Below are 21,092 nucleotides of genomic sequence, written 5' to 3' on the forward strand. Positions count from 1 at the left end.
GAGCTGGAAAACAGTTTTACAAATAAAGAAATTTATGCTTCGCTATTGCACCAGAGGGGAAGTTCACAAAAGCCCAGTTAAGCCAGATGCGCTGCCTGCCGTGTGTAACCCGAGTCCCACGTGTAACATCATTGAGATGCTGCGTCCCTGGTAGACCGAGCTCTGGGTCCCAGGCTCCGGTCCCCTTCCACTGCGATGCAAACTGCCTTATCATTTCTCAGCTCTTCCCTTGTCCCTGCTCCAGATCCAGAACCTCCCTCAGTCTGTGTGACCAACCAGGGGCCGTCCAAAACCTCCACCCAGTTCTCCGTATTCTCCAGGTTCAGGCAGGAGGGCACATCCCATTCTCATTTCTGGAGGAAAGTGAGCGAGATTCATTGGCCCGAGATAAAAAGAAAAAAGTCACCAAGAATTGGTGATTTGTTAACAAAGGGATTGGAAACACAACGGAGATCCTACCCGCATGGGTTGAGGTAAAGTGGTGTTGTAAATGAGACTATGATGATGGGAGGAGTGATTTCGGTCCACTGGTGTGGAGTGGAGTTGTGTGTATTGGGGGTTATGCTGTGGGAGTGCATTGTGCTTCCATAGGAGGGTCTCAGTGATTTCATTGTTTTGTTTTAAAGTTGGTGTTTCCAGAATCGGTGGTCCGATGGTGAGTTCAGATGTCCTATCAATGATTCTGTACCCAAATTTGTTTCCGGAGTCCGGATTTCATCCGTTTACTCAGTGAATTTAAAACAGGGCCTATATGTTTACCTGTGGCTTCACTTTGATTTTGACTTTGTTTCTCCAGCACAGAACCTGAGCCAGCTTAATCTAGGAGATTGGAACGGTGAACTCATCCTTTACGCATGAGAGTAGATAAAACATATTCTGTACACAAACACACAGAAACACGCACACGAAGTGAGGCAGAATGCTTTCATTTTAAATCCAGACGCAGAACAACCAAAAAAGTGTACTTAAATCTGATGAACTCATTTTATAATATTCAGATTTAGGTCCAGCACATCACAGAATGGAGAGTGTGCTTTATTTTCTTTGCAAATAGTAAATAATTCGAAAATCACAACAAACAAGGTGATAATCTAGACTTATCTCTCCGTGTGTGGTGGTGTGTACGAACAGCAAGCTGGAGGCTTTTTTTTTTCCTATTTGTCATTTGAGAGAGAGAATTTAAAATGTCCTTGTCTCTAATCTTATTTCATTATACTCCTTACATATTTTGTCTTATGCAACGATTTATTTTGGAATTTAATCTACGTGCTATATAGACATCTGGAAACCAAAGATGCTGACGTCTGGGTTTGTTCAACGGTCTCTACGGTTTCTTTAATTTTCAAATCAGAAAATTGTGTTACTGACACCACTTAGGCAAATGAACGCACAGGGGAGGATATATAGACACAAATATTTGCATAGATGTGTATTTACATATATACAAACATATCCACACAGTCATTACGATGTTAGGAGCTGCTTTCACGGTGGAGATGGCAAGTACGAGACCCTCTGTGGAGCCCTTTCTACCACAGCTCTGTGTCACGCCCGTCACGGGCCCTGACCACACTGCTCTGAGAAGTTCCCACAGGAGGATCCCAGGGGCAGTGACCTCCATGGGGCCCGAGAACACGGGATCAGGTGCCCCTCCACCCTCGCCAGGAAGTCCCCTCCTTCCAGGGTCCTGTGTGTTGGGTTCCACCTGACGGCAACGGTTCCTCCCATTGAGGACCTACATTCCTGGACTCCAAGCCTTGCTCTTTCGCGCCTTAGCTTCCTGAAATAACTGCTTGTCTCTTTGGGTCCCACTCCCCTCATTCGTAAGATGAAGATGGTGTCAAGCTAATGATACCCTGGGATCCTATGCGTCTCCTGGTAGGAGAGGGATCCCACCGATCCTACTCCAGTTGGAGAAGAGCGGTCTGTCCGTGGTGTAGATGATCCTCCCCCACTCCCCCTTCCTACAGTCATGCTAGTTTACGTGAACTAGAAATGAGGCTCTTCAGAGGGGCAGGAAAGGAGGAACCCAGGCAGGATAAGGCAAAATTCATTGAAGTTTGTACCATCACATCGGGTGACAACACTCATGACAAATAATGGAGAAAACCATTCTGGACATTATTTAATCCAGTCTGATGTTAGTCTAATCATACAAGTGTAGACTATCTGCTAGAGATGTCATGGCTCATATCCTGGAGCTATGACGGTCATGAAATGGAACCTATATTCTCTGGCTTGCATTGAGGTAGACATGAGGTTTCTGCAAAGAGAGCCCTGATAACCCACAGAATGCTTTAGTTTTCAAGAAATGTCTCCAAAGGTGAATAGAATTGTGCTCTTCTGTCTTTCATGGGCTGGATTATTTCCCCCACAAATTCACATATGCAAGTCCTAACACCCAGGACCTCAGAACGTGACCATATTTGGAAACAGGGTCTTTAAAGAGGTGATTAAGGTAAAGTGAGGTCACTCGGCGGACCCTGATCCGATCTGATTGGTGTTCCTCACAAGAAGAGGAGAGCAGGACACAGACACGCTCAGAGGGACGACCACATGAGGACATGGGGAGGGAACAGGGTCTGCACGGCCAGGAGAGAGGCCTCTGGAGACACCAGCCCTGCCCATGCCTGGACCTTGGATTCCCTGGTGCCAGGCCCTGGGGCACTGGGGCTGGTTGTTGAAGCTGCCCGGTCTGTGCTGCTTCATCACAGCAGCTCTCACACACGAATACCCTGTGATCTAGACTTGATCAATGAGTACAAAAAGCCCCTCCTATTCTAAACTTTATCTTAAAAGTTCATTTATAGGTCACCTAAACATGACTGATGAATACATACACACATGTAGAGGGGTGGGCGATGTCTCTGTCTTCATATGTGAAAGTTGGATATTTGCAGATGGAGGAGATTTTGATATCAGTGAGAAGAACCCTGATATGAGCAATAACATTTTAAAATGGAAAGAAATGAGTCAAGTCCATTTTGGGAAACCAATCAGCTCAGCCTAAACACCCAAAGAAGAAAAAAGTCGAATGAGTCGAGGGATTTCCTTCACCGCCTGGATTAAGGGTTAGACGGTTTGCTGGTGAAGAGGCATGGATGCCGAGCTCTGATTTCTGCTGGCTTCAATTTTATCAACTCTTACTTTTATTGTTTCCCTGATGTCTGAGTTTGGAAACGTTCCTAAGTCTCATTGCAGATAAATATCTAGACCTAAAGACTGCAGCCAGCATTACTGCTGCCAACGTAGGCAGACCAGCGCTGGAGCTTGGGTGTGGGTTCTACACATGGCCCCTGCCTAATGAACAAGTATGAGATGGAAACAGAGACAGAGAGTCAGAGATAAGGTCAAAGTTCTCTAAGAGATAAGACAGGGGAAAGAAAAGAAGCAGACAATCTATATAGAAGCGAGAGCAGATTCAGTGATGGTCATCTTCTTCAGGACATAGGATGTCCATAGTATTGGGTGGATGTGGCCATGGGAACGCCTTCAAGGACTATTTGGATGAGCTCTGTGCCCTACTTTGTACGACCTCCAGGCAAAGAGTGCTGAGCTCCTCGATGCCATGTTGGTTTCGTTGGCTTAGGATTGGTGCTGGAATTTTGTGTAACACACACACACACAATGCTTGTTCCTAGCAATGGTTAGCCAAGAAGCAAGATGGCGACTGAGTTATTGGACAGTGCCAGGAGGAGCCAGGGGTGGAAGATTCAGGGATAGCCATGCACCCTTGAGGCAGGTGTGCACCGGGGCGTGAGCTAGAGGCACAGGAGAGAGGCTGTGGAAGACTTAAGGGCAGGGGACACGGAGCTCTGAAGGCCTGCTCCCCAAGAAGCATGTTTGGAATTTGTATGGACCTGAGGGTTTCATGTCCCCCCATCCACATGCATATCTACAAGCTTGCCAATCATCAGGACAGCTGGCTTGACAAACCATAGAGATGTGCCTCCTGCGCTTTTGGGAAGGCAGTTTTGGGAGCTACTTCTTCAGTGTGGACCACAGAGAAGCCAAGTGAGATGTACCTTCTGACTCTTTTAGGATATTTTCAGAGCTTCTGCCATTTGCCATGATGGTTGACATATAAAAACGCCCCACAAATGTTCGCTGCATGAACACATTTGGATTTACATAGCAACAACGTCAAAATAAACCAGACAGGAACCTTTAGGAATCTGCAATCTAACCCTAATAATTGATTCTATGGCAACTGTATCGATGGCGTACAGTGAGACAGCCCCCATACTGAGCTATGGGAGCACAGAGCTCCTTGTGATCCCATCCCAGAAGTCACTACGCACACAGAATAATGCCTGCCTCCCGCACCAGCAGGTAATCCTACGTCATCATCATCACCGCAGACACGGCTTCTGAGTGTCGTCCCCTACGCCTTCGCCCATGTTTTGTCCCCTTATGTAAACTGCGACAGCTCATGCGATCCATGCACAACCCCCTCAAACATGTTCCTTTCGACTGTAGTGTCCTGATTATTTCTTTAAGCAATTCTTATTTCAAAAACAAAATCAATTTTCTCAGTGGGTTTTAATTGAGTAGCTATTACATTTTGACACTGAGGGAGAAATAAAAATGTTCAAACCTAGAGAGGTTTATATTTTAATAAATTAGTTTTTACACTGGAGTTTCACTTGATGTAATAAAAGAAATATAATAAAAATCCAGTTTTGTAAGAAATGCAATAATTTTTGCATTAAAAAATTTTCTATAGGGCCTAACAGTGTGTTAGGGTCATGATAGCCTGTTTTTATCCTGTGCTTCGATTTTGCATTTGTATGTGTATAACCCATAGACGACATAAGCCCAGAGATGAGGACCATGCCAGCCTAAGTTTCTTGTCAACTTAAGTTTCAGCTCCTGACTCCTTGACCTTGGTGAAGACATGGTCCTTCCATCAGGGACAGCCCTTGTCTGAATACATATAAAATGTTTAAGGCAAAACTGCAAGCAAAATAAGGATGCTTTTAAGTCAAGTGCCCTTTCGGCTTTAGAGGGCACAGAAAATAACATGTAGGAGGTGAATTCTGATCAAGGCACAGGAAAGAAGAGACAGAAATTATTCTCTCCTTGTCTCCCTGTCTCTGTCGTTCTCTCTTTGATAACATCTCTTCCTGCCACCAGGCTTTTGTTTCTTTTTTATTTTGTGACGGGACAGGATAGATCATTTTTTATTAGAGACAAAGACAGAAGTATTTATTTCACTTCGTGTGAGATATGCACAAAAGGATATTTTAAAAGAATTATGTTTTGGAACTTTATGATTGATGAATGTTAACCTCGGGACCATAAGCATGGCCACACACCAAGGCCATTTTTTCACGCTCTCAAGGAGTCTGTGCTCTCAGTTTACTCACGATTTTTGTTTTCTGTATGTGATTTTATAAATGTCCATCTAAAAATGTGCACGTAGTAGACATTTGCTGCTTCACAGTTAGATAATTTTCTAACATTTTGAAATCCCTCACGTCAACAAATGCTTATGCGTATGGTAGACCCTTGAGCAATGTTAAGGGGCAGAGGCCCCAAGCCCCGCCCAATTGAAAATCCTCAGAGAACTTCTGACGTCCCTAAATCTAATAACTAGAGGCCTCCTGTTGACAGGAAGCCTTACTGATCACCTAAAACCCAGAGTTTGTACCTTGTATGTGTTGAAGATTGTATTCATGCAGCAGAGTAAGCTAGAGAAAGAAACTGTCATCAAGAAAGTCATCAGGAAGAGAAAATGCACTTACGGTATGGTCCTGTATTTATGGGGAAAAAATGTGGGTACAGATGGACCCGCAGAGTTCAAAGCCCCATCGTTCAAGGGTCAGCGGTATTTTAAATCCAGACTCAGCCCTCTCTGTGAGTAGATGGCTTAGGCGTAAAGGAGGACTCTATACCAAAAACACACAAACTCAATTTTTAATGACGTGAATTCTATTCATTATCTACATATAAAAGGCCAAATTATAATTTAACTTCCTTACAAATTGGCTGAAAAAACTCAGGTGATTACATAAAATTATATGAACTCTCAAATTTATTAGATCTAAAAGAAGTACGATCCTAAACGCTTAGGAAGTGAACGTTTCCCTGAACTTCAATCAGGACCGAATCGGCAGCCGCCTCCAGATGCCCGCGGCACGGACGGGAGGCCCGAGTCCACGCTTACTGCACGTCAGGGCGATCTGCCCAGCGCGGGGTCTTTCAAGGGCTGGCAAAGCGAGGGGCCCCCCACCCCCACACTGCTGTCTAGGGCTTCTCACAGCTACTGTTCCTGCGAGGATTTTCCCTGGGGGTACAGCAAGGATTTCTATTGCAAAATTATTTTTTCTTTGGAAAGAAAATGAGCAGCATCAAGTCATTCAAAAACAGAAAATGTATGCTCAGAGCGCAAGTCTGGAGTGAAGGCCCTTCCTGCGGCCAGTCGGTTGGAGACTGGCCCGTCCTGCCGGAACCTCCACGTCCAGGCTCAGTAGGAGAGCTGAGGCGCACATCAAGCTGTCCTTACGTCAGCGGCTAAAGTGACATCCAGGTTTTTATTCACCCGAGGCACAGGAAAAGGTGATACTTCTAAATACTCGTTCACCGAGCACCCAGATTTGCCAAAGTCTTCTTTTGTTTGGCCATCTGAGCTTGGGCGCGTCTGCTGCCTCGGCGTCCGGCCCCACACGGTCTGGGGGAAAGAGAGCGCGTGTCTCCTTTAAGGACACGATGCTTTCGCAGCCTGGAGCCCAGCGCAAGAGTAGCATCTGCTCCCGCCAGGGTTGAGTGAACCCAGCCAGACTTGGGGTGCAGAGGAGGTCACACTCTATTTTGCTGATGTTTCTGTCATGTTTATTAAACTGCACTTTTCCAAAAGCAATTAAACTTTTAGGAAATACTGCATTAATTTTAACGAGAGGGAATCTGGATACTTCCTACGGACTGACAAAATCTGTTTTTTAATCAATTACTGGTGTCCCAGGCAGACGCTCTGAGCCACCCTACACGACACCCAGGTCCCGCTTTTCAGAAATGGTGACTCCCCCACTTTTCATTGTTTTGAAGCAGCGAAGGGACTCCGCTCAGGTCTGCATTTTCAACCAGTGACAGGTCATGTTTCAGAAAGCCCAGTCTCCTCCACCCCGTTTTAATGCCGCATAGAAGACGTATTTGAGAAGCCATGTAAGACCCTGCAAAACGATGAGGCGGGTCTTCCGCCCCTCAGCTGCGGGAAACAAGAATCAGGGTTTCATCTGAAATAAATGGAGCAGGAAAGACTAATTAAACCTATAAAATTCTCCTAAGCACATCCTGGTCAAGGCATTTAAAAGAACACTTTCTATCACGTGCAAATCATCGGGAAGTGTGGGGCCATCGCTCAGGTGTAAGCTCCCCTCCCGTGCAGGGCAGACTCCGGGAAAGAGTTTACTGATCCGTTCCGAGCGATGTCAGTTTCCTTTTCTGTCCAAATGGTGAAGAAACAGCAACGGAAAGAAACCTCGATCTCTTTCATAAACGAGTTCTCCGTAGGCGCCCTTAGAACCAGGCTCCGTGGGACAGAGGCCACCGGACTCCAGCGGAAATGAGAAAGTGAGCAGGGGCTTACCCTAGAAATAGTAACTGTCCTGCCCCCACCTTTTGTCTACACTGGCTGGACTTTTCTCCCTAACCCCTCCGAGATTTGGATCCTCCCAGGAGTGGAGACAGAGCTGTGCCTTCCGGTCGGAGGCTGGCTCCTGGGAGTCTTCACATGGGAGCGGGATTGGAGCTGCACACGCGGCCACTCGGACCGTCCCTGCACCAGGGGCTCGGTTGAGACACCCTCAGTCCTGCATGTCAAGTGTGCCCAGCGGAGGAAGAGCTCTTGTCATTCCACCTCTCGAGGAGTCAAAAGAAACGACCTTAGGATCTAAGAGCTACCTGAGCATCGATATTATATGTCTTTTCCGTCCCAAACATAAACGCTACTTTTCTTTGTTTATATAAAGGCTCCATTCACTGGACACTAGTTCTTAATCAAGCACGAAGTCGCCTCTTTTGCGCAAATGTAAAATTTATGTTACCTGTTTGCTATTTTTTGAGATTGAAAATGTAACATTAGCTATTGATGATTTGTATAATTTAAAACAGATAATAGTAACCGTGTGTGTATACACAGACACACAAATGTGTAATACAGAGCCCCCTCACTAGCCACTTTCTTACCAGAAACCAGATGCTAATTGTATTCATTCCTCACCAATAAAATAATAGAATAAACTTAGTTTTGCTGCCCTTCGTACGCGATTCCTGTAACTAGAATAAAAGACGACTAAGTGCCCACAGGGAGTAGAAAAGACCCAGACCCTCAGATTAACTTGTTTTTCCCCAAATATTTATCAGTCTTCAGAAACAAAACGAAACAAAACCAAAACCCCCCACCACCTTCTATCTTTACAAGTGATCAAGTTTACTTTTGGGAAAATCAAAGACTTCTCGAAAAGCAGATCCATGTATTTCTGGGCTGTGATTCTCTGATGGGGTTCCTGGGAACCAGGTCCGCTCACCAACCAGGAGGCAAGAGGCACGTCTGCTGGGAAGTCGGTGAGGCAGAGCCAGGCAAAACCCAGACGCAGTAGCCTCTGTACCCCCATTCCTTTAAATAAAACAAATGGATCAACAGAAGTTTAATCGTGGGAGGGGGATGTGTTGGGACTGAGGCAGGCACTCATGCGGGGACAGGGGTCTGTCACACGGTTCTAAACATGCCCTCCTTCCTGCTTTCTAAAGCCTCACAAGTGCAGCTGATTTACACGTGGACCGAGAACCGGAAAAACACTCCCCCCCTTTCTGACAGTAATGCCCCTTTATCTGATAGTGCCACATTCTTCAGTGAATTACAGCATATTAATAGCTAGGAATAAGCAATTCTCTTTGCCTAATGAAACACTTAACGGCACAGACTTCTGTATTTCAGTGGGAGGAAAAACATTTAATTGGAGAGATGGGGTTAATTCAGGTTCACTCTACTTAGAGATCCTTAACAGTGCGAATTCAGACGGGGCCTTGCGGGGCTGTTTCTCCTCGTAATGCAACACCACGCGGCTACAGCTAACACCCATAGTCGGAATATTTTGTGAAGGACACCCATGCTTTTCATATTTTGCTTGGCACTCACCTTTTTAAAATTTTTTTTTAATTTAGAAATGGCTATAAGAAGTGCTTCTAAAATCTTGCTTTTACTATCTAGACATTTATCCTTTCAGAAACCTTATTTGCTGGTAATTAAAAGCCCAGTTAGCCAAAGCAGCATCTATTCAGAAATAATATTTTTACATGATGGAAGGGCAGAGTAGTCTACTTATTTCTGGTCTTATGAATTGTTTAAAATTGTCCATATTGCGAAAACGCTAACATTCATTCTCCAGCATCTTAGAAAAGGAAGCAGGCAGACCTACAAAATGCTCTAACGTTTCCACCATCTCTCCCGGGCACACAGGTACACAGAGACACAACAAACACATACGTGGTTTTCAAACTGAACACTGAAGGCTCTCGGGGCGTGGGCCATCCTTCCATGCCTCTAGTAAGAAAAGTACGATTTCCTTATTCTGCATTTCCTTACATAATGCTCTTCTGGGACTCCGCTTGGGCCGTCACTGGATCACCACTATTTAGATACGGACACAGGGACCCCCTATTTTTATTCTAAATTCAAGTTCACTCATCATATCTAATGCCCTCGAAGCAATCTCATATCACCGCTGTGACACGGGTCACTAGAAAGCAGAGGCACCAGCACAGATTGTAAAGGGGGGGTCCCTACACAGTCAGAGGGTAGCCCTTCGTTTGATCAATTTAGTTTTATCACGGCATCCGTCCTTCCTCCCGAGCTGTCAGACAGCGTGGCAAGCGGCAGCCCGGGGACGCGTGGCGCTGCTGCGGGGCTGGGTCGCCAGCGGCCAGGACGAGGCACCGTCCTGTGGTACCCGGGCGGTGACAGGAGGAAGGGGCCCGCCGCCTGCCCACCTCCTCCTTGACACAATCTTTCTATGTCATTAATTTTTCATGGACTCGCGTTTCACAACAAGCCTGCGTCTGTCATCCATCTGCTACAGTGACTCGGCTCCTTTGCCAACTTTTATCTGCATCGCACCACACTCAGCCGGCGGCCCGCGCTCCGCCGGCCACTCTCACGGGCCAGCACCTTGCCTGGCTGTTCCCAAAATTCACCTCCGGTTCTCTGCAACCGTGTGACCCCTCGCCCTGCAACAACATCTGGATTCAAGCATTAACTTATTTTGCTGCCAAATGCCTCAAAAAACAGGAAAAAAAAAGAGAAAGAAAAGAAAAAAAAAAAAGAAAGGTCATGTGCTGATGACTGGATCCAATTCGCCGACTTCACAAATGCTTGTTTACAGAGCATTTCAAATAGTTTCCCAAAGTCCCTTCCCTTTCTCTGCCTGGGGACCCACAGCCCTTGCTCGGAACCCCGTCCTGTTTGCCTCCGGGAACCAGCTAAATGTGTGTCGGTTCCTGACCCATCTCCAAACAGGCTGGCATCTAGAACAGGTTTTTAAACATTCCTAGGACCTCGAGTCACTTTTGCACATTGTGCTCCTGGTCGAGTCCTAAAGATGGCTTATTTACAAACTGCATTTCACGCTGAGGCACAGCTTTTTGGGGGACAGTCACACTCACGATGGAAAGAGCAACACAAAAACACGACACAGCGGTTGCGAATGCGTCCACGCAAGCCCTGGGACTCGCTCCCGGCACGCAGCCAGCGGCTGATGTGATAAGATCGGAAGAGCCTGATCTCCACAGAGCGTGCTGTCTCCGCGAGTCCCCGCCTCTTACCCACCTGGCTGAGCTGATATTAATGTTAAATAACCTTAAACCTTTACCTCTCTCGCTGTGGGCTTAAATGACGGATCTTTGGTAACATTCATGCACCCGGGTTCTCGTCTGGCACGGGAGACACTGCTCCGAGCCCTTAATGCAGACTCGGCTGTGCCCGGTCGCCTCGCCTCATTCCACCCAGACCTACAGAATCCGGGGCTGCCTCCCCGAATCCCCCACGAGCAGTGAGCCCCGGGGGCATTTAGTAGATAAAGACACTGCACAAACTACAAGTGTTCCCAGTGTTTTCAGACAACACGTCTCTCACGTGTCACACGGCGCACGAGCATCCCTTAGCCACCCACATGTGTAAAAATCACACAGCTTCCTTCTCCTTTACACGGTTGTTTTTTTTCTCCTACTTGAAACTCAGACTTTGACATTTTTTTCATGTGTGCCGAAAATGTAAATTATTGATAAATCATTTCTAAGGGAAAGTCCCAACTAAAAAGTGACACACAGAGAAAATGCAGAAATGCATCACGCTGGACCCCGAGAAGAGAACGGGAAGAGACGGGGGCGGGGGATGTTTTCTCTGAGCATCTTCCTTAAAGTTTGTCTGGGACACAAACACAGGTCCCGGCTGGTTCGGACCTGGGACGAAGACTTTCGGGGGCTTCTTACAGACGCAGACTACTCCCTGTGTGATATAGGGACCACAAGCACCGAGTGCCAGGAAAATATCTCATTTCTGAGGCTCTGGATCCTACCTACGACTACTGCAAGCATTGAACCAGTCCCATGCTGAAGCTGTAGCTATGGTTTTAATTTTAAAACCCTTCGATTATTTTGACAATAATAAGGGAAGTTAAAAGAAAAACCCTATCAAGGCCACTTTTGGAGTCTGCATGCGGAAACCTGACAGCTTTGCACGGCCCCGGGAGCTAAAAGTTAAGATGCACCTTCAAAAATCAGTCTCGTCCATGAGCACAGGGGGACAAACACGTACCATGGGCAAACAAGGCGAACATTTATTCTAATTTATTTATTCCCAAGCGAGAAGAGCCCTTTGCTTTGTGTCCACGATCACTGGCTCTCTTTAGTACTCGGGAGAGCCTCACCCAAATTCCTTCACAATCGTCAATAGGCACATGGATTTTAAACTGTGACAAATACAGAGTTTTCATAACTGGACGAGCTTAAAAGCCGAGACCGTTCTATTCAACGGCTGTCGTTGGGATGCACGACTGTTAGAACATCATTTAAATCCACCATTTTTCTGGGTCCGAGAGAAAAACAAGGGTCTGTAGTAACTAAGAATTACACACGTACTGACCTATTCCCAGCAAGTGCCAGTAACGGTTTAACATGTCCCATAATTGCTGTTTCCTTTTTAATTTGCTCACTTACATTTATAGTATTAACTTCTCCCTAAGAAGTGAACATTTAGCATTTTGAGTCGATTCTCCTACCAAGGGAGCTGCCGGCAGGTGTCACAGAGGTCACCCTACACGTGAATTCACGAGATGTAGGAATTAGCACACGCAACCTCGTGAGCTTTCCCCACCTCCGTTTTTGGGTATGAAAATGAAGAGACTTGGTTTATTCACAGTAACCAAGGCATAGAAATATTTCACATAGAAATTTCACTTTGAATGGTTGTAGTTAACTTACTAGCAAATGAAGCCTTTCTTCCGATTTCTTGTTTTTCTTTCCAAAATTGGATGCTTTCTAAGCCAGCATGGCTGACATTTAAAGGTAAGAAAAATGAATTTGGAGAAAGGCACTAATGTCCGTCAGCTTGCATTTTATTTCTGTAGAATGCCGTTTTATTGTGAAATATTAGTCCGTACGCTTCCATTTGAATATACGAGACAGACTAAACAAAGCTACTGGGAAACATGAACACTTAGAATTTACAAGACAATGTTTCCTTTTTTCCTCTCTCAAAAGTTAGAGTCGTCAATCAATTCTGGGACTTCTCCCTGGATCTTGCTGTCACTTTCTGTTGGCCTTGTTTTGGAAGGCACCAACAGATCCGTGTCAAGATGAAATTTTCAGGCAGCAAAGTGGGCAGTCGGCATCGCTGGGGCAGCTCTGAGGGTTCAACCAGAATCACAGAATCCCCCATTCCAAAGCCCAGGGCTCTGACACCTCCTGGGAAGGTGTCCGCCGCCTCTGCTCCCTGCGGTCCCGACACGAAGCTGTCAGCAGGGACGGTCTGGTATGGGCATGGAAGTCTCCGAGCCGTCTGGCTCCTTCCTATTATTGGAAGAGCCGTGAAGGGCTCCGGGAATGTTTGAGAGCAGCCGGGGACGGCTGTGGCGGAAACTTATGTTAGCTCACTGCAGAGATGAACATTCTCCGGGCTGGGAGAGCCACCCCCACCATAGCTGACAATACATCCTGCAGCGGGAGGCTGGAAAATCTGATCCGCTTCCTCCCTGTCTGCCCCAGTGCTCAGTAGGGCTCCGGAGTCACTCTTTTTTTTTTTTTTTTAATCACATTTCAAATAATAATCAGAGCTGAACTTTCCCCAGCAGACTCATCACAAGGAGCTGCTGAGAGCAAGTTCCTCCCCGGGAAAAGAAAGAAGGGGAGGCACTGGAGGAACCCTTCCCCGCTCCTCAGACCGTGCCAGCGACCGCCGTACTGTAGGGGATTTTCCCTCGCCCGGAGTGGAAGCCCTGGGCTTGGGATGGGATGCACTAAGTTCCCAGCCGCGGTCCCCAGAACCTTGGTGAGGGGCGCGAGCAACCTGTCATCCAGCTGCTTTTTCTCCCTTTCTGGTTTGCAGGGTTTTTTTTTCTTTCTTTCTTTTTTTCTTTTTCTTTTCCTTTCTTTTTTTTCCCCCCTAAAGAGCTGTGATGCCATTTGTCTTTCCAGGTTTTAATTTCTGCGTCCCCCCACCCCACCCCAGGACCAGCCCTGGCTTTCTGCAGGTCCCAGTGTTTCTACAACACCCAGTACCGACCCGACTAAGTAGAAACTGTCAGGCAGTTTGGAGACGTGATTGCCTGTGCTCTGCCCACTCCTTCCTCCAAGACGATTTGGATGGGAGAGCGGGCACCAGGTCTGTCCCTGCTTCTGGGGCTGCTGGTTTCTGGGTTTCCTTCAGCACCGAGGGCTAATGTCGCCTCTGACGGTCAGAGGCAGAGCCGGGCTGTGCAGCGCAAGTCCAGGGGACACTGTCCTCCAGCGAGGAGAGCGGTGGCCCCTCGGCCGCCCCTGCCTGCCTCCTCCCGCGGCGCCCAGCCCAGGCTTCGCGGAGCCCGCAGCTCCGTCCCCGCCGGCTGCCCTCGGAGCTCGCCGAGGCCCCCGGCCCCGTACAAAGGGATCTGAACTCTGGCGCGCTCTGCTTGGCACCGACGCCCGCGGCGCCCGAAAGTAAAGCCGGAGCAGCCGGCGGCCCCCAGACACGCGGCGCGCGGAGCAGCGCGGAGAGCCGCGTCCTTACCTTTCCTCTTGGACCGCCGCCGCCGCCGCCGCTTGGACTTGCATTTGAGTTGGCCGCTCAGCCCTCCGGACGCTCTGCTGGTGCCCAGGACCGATGCCATGGCCGAGCCCCGGCGGGCCGCGCGGGCGAGGAATCCCGTCTCCAACACGCTCACCTTTGCCGCTCCCGCCGCCGCCGCAGCTAAAGGGCTTCCGCAGACCCGGGAGCGGCTCACTTCGGAGGACCGAGTCCTCGCGCGCTCCCGCCTCCTCCTCCCGCGCCGCCCTCCGTCTACAGCTGGGCGGGGAGCCCCGGGAGCAGCCCGCGCCCCGCGCCCCGCGCCCCGCTCTGCGCCAGGACGCGCCGCCGCGGGCAGGAAAGGTGCGCGGCGGGCAGGGCGCTCCCTCCCCAGCTCCCCTCGGCTTCCGGGCGGCCTCTCCGGGTCTGCGCTCCCCGCGCGCGGCTCCGACTTTGGCACCTCGGCCAGTTCGGCGGCAGCAGCCACTTTGAAGCCAATCACGCAGGGAGCCTGTCTATTTGCTGCTGCGAAGTCTAATTAGGCCCAATCACAACTGTCTTCTGGCTCTGACATCAGCACCGCCGGCCCCTCGCGGCCGCGGCCAGCAAACTAGGCTCCCGCTCGGACGGATGGAGCTGCCAGGACCGGGCGGCGGGGACGGAGACCCACCGGCGGGCGCGGAGCGGCCGGGCCGGAGCAGCCTGCGGGGGCCGCTGGTTCCCGCCTGAGACCGCGGCCGGTGCTTCCCCGCGCTCGGAACGTCCAGGGACGGTGCCTCCCACCGAACTAGTTAATTCATGCCAGTGCGCCCCGCGCCCCTCCAGACAGACGGAGACCGCGCCTCCGCAGAAGGGGTCTGCGATGTGCGGTTCCCTGGAAGCTGTCAGCCTCTTGGTGGGGTTCGTTCCCACACCGCGCGCTGGTTGGTCTGTCTTCCCCCTCCCTGTCCTTTGACTGTTCCCTTTGCCAGAGAGCGGTTGCACGAAGACTGAAGTGTCGGGATCTGAGTCTGGTTTTTAAGGACAGGGATTTTAATGGGTTGCTTTATTTAGGTGACAATGAAATGAAACACAGGGAGGGCTTTCATCGGATGGTTTTATTGCCAAATATAACATTCGGATGAAAGAAAGTCATGCTTACCAGGAGGTGGCTTGCAAATTGACATAGTTTCCAACAGTTTTTTTTTTTTTTCCAGGGCTCTCCTATTGTGTCAAGACTATACTTGGAGAACACTAAAAATCTAACCTAAGATATAAGAAGAAAAATAACCAAGGCATCATTATTGCCTTTTGCAAGCAAGTCCCATCATCTATTAATTATAATACTAATGGTTTGGGAAAAAAAGCCTCACCCGCAAAGTCATTAGCAAGCGCTGTGTCATATGTTGATATGGAAATGGCACACAAGTATTCCTGTGTCATCTACTACTTTATACATACTGTTTCCGAGCTCTTTATGGGTTGGAAATGTCTAGAGAATTTTCTTTTATAAGAAAAAATAAACCCCCAGGGAACATGGAAAACAGTTAGGGTGTTGAGATGTGTCATGTGGGGAGTTAATGGATCAGAGCTCATTTTTCGTTGGTGAGAGAGGAGAAGACGGGATTCCAAACATGAGCTCCCCTGTCCTGACTTTGGGCAAGTAAATGGTGCCTCAGTTTCCCCATCTGTGAAACGGGTGTCATGAGGGCATCAGGCACATGACTTCGTTCAGACCTGAGACTTGGTATGAACAGTGACTGGTACACGTTAATTACTTTGTGACTGTTAAGTAAATCAGTCCAGTAAATACTTAGAAGAGAATGAGTGTATGTCGCAGGTGGGCCTCAGAGAGGAGGAGCCTTAACTCTCCGCTCATTCCAGATTGATCAGGTCAGTGGAGCCGGGCCCCTCCTCTGTGCCTCACTCCACACTTGCACGCCCCCAACAGCACAGCTACATAGAGCTGCTGGTAATTTGTCCTGGATGTCGGGCAGGTGCAGGACTTCCCCACCTACTCTCCGAGACGCAGGAGATGTTGGAGAGCACAGGCCACATGCGGAGACGCGGCTGGGGCCCTCTCGGATCCCCGAGCTCCCTGCAGCTCCCCTGCACGGACACGAAGTTGCCCACTGAAAACTGCTCTCCGAGCTCGGACACCTAGGGAGGGTGTTTTAGGCGAGCCCCACAAGCCAGTGCACCGTCCCCTTCAAGCCTGTCCACAGCCAGCGTTGGGCCTTGCTCACACTCGCAGCATCACATGAGGCAAAGGTGCTGTCCCTGACACACGTATGAGTGGACTCCTGCTGTCTGGGGGCCCGGCTGCGAAAAGACGAGAATACAGTTGCTTCTGCTTATATGTTGCTTTCGACTTCGGTGTGGGGGAGGGGAGGTCAAAACCTGGATTTTAACACTTAGTGTAGATTCCAAGTTGAGAGTGGATTAAGATAAAAGTGTTGGCCAATCTTACCTTTCTTTCTTTCTTTCTTCTTCTTCTTCTTCTTCTTCTTTTTTTAAATATAAGACCTGTGCCTCTTTTTTTTTTTTAAAGATTTTATTTATTTATTTGTATTTATTTGACAGAGAGAGACAGAGTGAAAGAGAGAACACAAGCAGGGGGAGTGGGAGAGGGAGAAGCAGGCTTCCTGCTCAGCAGGGAGCCCGATGCAGGGCTGGATCGCAGGACCCTGGGACCATGACCTGAGCCCAAGGCAGATGCTTAATGACTGAGCCACCCAGGCGTCCCAATCTTAACCCTTCTTGAGGTTTCTCTGATTCGTTTGTTGGCTTGTTCATTTATTTATTTTGGTGTAGTTTTGCAAACATGCTTTGGCATAGACATGTACTGTCTTCTCTATTTATTTTGCATAAGGAAATTCCTCACAGACGAGGCGGCCTGGTGGGAGAGCCCCAGAAAAGTCTACCCATCGTAGGAGGAAGGGCTTCTGAACAGGTTCATGATTGCGAATCCTTTAACTCAAGGGGGCCTCACAGTGAGCCCTGTCCACAGTCTGTTCTTCTGACGAGCCTCTCGGCTTTCTGTCTGTTTCCTAGAATGCTTGGTTTGGCACAGTGTGGCAGCCTCCAAGGACAAGCAGAAGTTGGAAGAGGAGCCAGAGCCAATGTCACCCATCAGGAGACGTCACCGATGCGTGTCTCCAGCCAGTCTGAGCCAGTCCCTGCCCTTCCCACAGAACAAAGAACTGGGCAGGAGGCTCCTGGGACAGCCGGGGCTTCCCAGAGCCAGGTGTGGGCCTGCACTGACTGGTCGCTGGGGAGCTGCATGAGGGATGGAAGGAAGGGCTGCAGAGAGCCTGGCAGGAGGGAGTTTGCTGGCCCAGAAGTGGCCTCTGTGCCAAGGAAGGCGGGTCCTGTAGCAGCTGCATGGGGTCTCCCTGGATCATCCCCCCCTTGTGCTTGCAGGAACGCTACCAGCACAGAACCTTCGTCTTGCTTCTTCCCCATCCCCCTCTCCGCAGCCCACACGAACCACGAGGGACGCCACGTCTGTCCCTCACTATGGAGGACCCTGAGCTCCACGCAGAAGAGCTCCCACAGTGACCATGGTGGTCGTTTGCCCAAGGAGCAGGACTACACTGACGGCTTGTACTGCAACTCGTTTGATGAACATGAAGACCCCGTGAGAGCAGGACTGAAGCTCAGTTCCTTTCATGAGAGAGGACGTGGGGGCTCAGAGAACTTAGGAAACTTGCCAAGCGTGGCAGGGGTCAGGTCAAAGGTCTACACCTGGGCCATCAGCTGGCCAGCCTTGGGGGTTTACCCCTCTGTTCTGCTAGTTTTCACTCTGGAGCGGGAGATTGGTGCGTTTTGTGAGCCTCTGCACGCCTGTTGGGAGATACTGACCCTCCATCAAACGGTGGCTCCGAGCTCCACTGTTAACGTGTGTGTGACTTTTATATAAGCAGGGCTCCATGACACGAGAACCAGCTCCTACCTATGCCCATGCCCGTACCGCTACTTCTGCAGCTGGATAGCTCTCTGGGCTCTGCGTGTCTACAGGTGTCTGTGAAGATCCAGATGTGGGCGTGCACATGTGCGTGAGAGGGGCTGGTCCGCTGCGCTCGATGGGGCTTACACCTGTGTATGTGTTTATCACTCGCACCTTCCGTGTTTATCTTTCCTTCTCAGAACAAGCCCATGCTGTGGGCAGGAAAGGCCTCCTTGTCCTTACCTTGCCCCTGGGGTTACAAAGGCTCTGACAGTTTGGCATGTCTGGACCAAGGTTGCATTACTAGATGGAAGAACAGCCAAGACGCAGCTGGAATGTTCCAGCGTGTTCTAGAAGGAGCCCGTCTCAGAACTCCCAGGCTCACTCAGCCGTGGGGCCTTGTTTCTGCAGAAGAGGAACGGGAGTCCCGCCACGGGGCGTGTGGTGCCAGCAAGCGTATCTTCTGGTCCAGAGGCAAGTCCTTTCACTGCCATCCCTGAGTCTTGGCCTCTGGGTTTCTTGGCCAACATACAACGATTCCTCCTCTTCATTCATCACAAAGTCTCTATTTCTGATCAGTTCAAAGTATAGTTAACTTGGTTTCTTCTAGGTTCTCCAAAGCAGCTAAGAACACCTGGGAAACGAACATGACTTATTTAGAGTCCGAATTTTGGCTAATATCCCCTCCACTATGAGATGATGCCCACTAGGTGGGAAGTAGCAGAACAAAGGGTCCCCCGGAGATATTTATGTCCGCTGACTCACGGCGGTCTTATGGACAGCACGAAATTATTCCCTTCACAAACAGGGGCTGGCACAAGAGCGCTTTTATCCTCTTTCATCTTCGCCCATTGTTCTTAAATTTAAATAACTCACATCAAAGAACTTGGACATGAGACCTGAAAGTATTGGAAAATAATGTATCAAGACAACAGCTGCTGTGACATGGGCATCGGCATTCACATGCCATCCCAGGGTGTGGAGGGACGGCGGGGAGGCCCGCGGGCGCGGGGCACGGTCCTGAGTGTGAAGACGCTCTTGGTACAAGGCTATTACGAGAACTATTTTCCCTTTGTTCTTTTTCTCCCTCTGAAGCATGCCTACGGTTCGCGAGAACACCAGACGCATTCTTATCAGTTTCTTGAATGAACACAGCGTACAGCGGGTTTGTGAATCTCTTCTTCAGACCTCCGTGTGAGGCTGCTGGTACCATCTCTCTCTCTCTCTTTCTCTCTCTCTCTCTCTCTCTCACACACACACACCCATAGGCATTCTTCGGTCAGATAATTTCAGCAAGCAAAGTTTTCTTCGTGGGCCCCATCACAGATTTTAATTCCTACGTATGTCTGCTGAGCACATCTTCAGGCTAAAACTGACTTGAGTTCCGTATTAATGTTTAAAGGAGCACTACTTGGAAAATACAGGTAAAGAGAAAAAACTGTTCAGAATTTGTCAGCACGAGACCCGATTTGGGTTCTACTTTATGCCATACTGTGTCCGGTGTTGGAAGTCGCTCGCCTCTCCCGAGCGGTTCCTATAAACCGAGCAAACACAGCAGCACGGAGCTGCTGGGAGCAGCTGATGAGAACGAGGGGCTGAACTCCTTGTGAAATGGACCCTGAGATGCTGGCGTCATCGGCGACGTTTGCTATAGCCTTCAGCACGCCGTCCCTTGGTTTTAATCAGCGACTCGCCACGAGAAGATGGCGTCTCCCTGCATGGGCCCTGCAGGCACTGGGGCCCGGCTGACCCCACAGCACAGGTGACCGAGTCCCCGATCCCTCCTGGGGCTGATTGTAACCTTGACCCCCTTTCCTGCACATGCAGTGCTCTGTAGTTGGGCCTGGCGGCAGCCGGACAACATCCACACACGGGGCTGGTGATCTCTTCCACGTCTGCGGGGGTGAGGTGCGGCACATTACTTGGAAGCACTTGCAAGGGACCATGACTTCCTCTCCTCTTCAACACCGTGGATAGATTCAGTTACGCGCACTTTCACTTCAAATGCCCTCCCTTGCTAGTTTCTGAAGTGTGAAACCTTAACGTTTTGTTGGAGCATAAAGAATCGCCATTATTTAAAGGCCTTATGCATGCACTCCCCATCCTAGAGCTTCCCTTGGGTCCTAAACCAACACAGCCCCAGTGGCGAGTAGAAATGCCGGGTATGCGCACACGTGTATGCTTCTATGTTTCAAATCTTCTCCTGGAACCCGTGATTTTCAAAAGGAGCAACGTGGTGTCCCCAGAGCGCCGTGTGACAGCGAGAAGGAAGGAAGAGGAGACACAGATGGGATTAATGGTTTGGGGCGTTAATCAGGGTAATAAAGTGAAGGCGGATGAACACTTGTCGGGAATACGTTTCTGTTGCGGGAATGGCATGGGCTCATGGGACGGATGTATGTTCATTCTCTTCCCGGATGTTTGAGGTCCCCACACTTCACTTCCTCCTGCGGTTTCCGGGATTCTCCCACGATCTGAGACGCTGGCGGACAGGTTGGGTTATGAAATCCTGCTGGTCGGTGCCTGGACCTTTCCCCTTCCTCTGCCCACAGCAATCAGGAGCAAGGGGCCAGAGGGGTCAGGGGGGCCAGAGAGGCTAGGGGGGCCAGAGGGGCCAGAGGGGCCAGAGGGACAGCTGCTCATCCCACTGTTCATGTGCTCTGAACGAGGGTCTTTGACCATTTTATACAATTTTATTGTATAAAATTTTAAAATTTTGTATAAAAATTTTTAATTTTTAACAGCTTGCATTATAATTCCCAACCTTTGGACAAAGCAAAGAAGCTAGAGTGAGGAAAATACAAAAGGAACATGGATGTGGGTTTGAAACGTGAATGGAGACCACCCACCTCTGCCCTGACCTTTTGGAGAAGACCCTGCACGAGTCCTCCTCCTGCCTCATCCCTC

General features: G+C 49.3%; 1 protein-coding gene across 1 annotated transcript in view; it reads right to left on the reverse strand.

Annotated features, from left to right (window-relative positions):
• LOC111158639 (adenosine deaminase, RNA specific B2 (inactive)) overlaps positions 1-14,360 on the reverse strand; it is a 353,724-nt gene extending 339,364 nt beyond the window's left edge. Inside the window, exon 1 of the mRNA XM_022520804.1 lies at positions 14,261-14,360. Coding sequence (XP_022376512.1) covers positions 14,261-14,360 — 100 coding nt within the window. The remainder of the gene's footprint in view (positions 1-14,260) is intronic.
• Positions 14,361-21,092: the final 6,732 nt, after the last annotated feature.

Source organism: Enhydra lutris, unplaced genomic scaffold (genome assembly GCF_002288905.1).
Source record: "Enhydra lutris kenyoni isolate GAN:26980312 unplaced genomic scaffold, ASM228890v2 scaffoldscaffold61, whole genome shotgun sequence".
NCBI classification, from domain to species: Eukaryota; Metazoa; Chordata; class Mammalia; order Carnivora; family Mustelidae; genus Enhydra; species Enhydra lutris.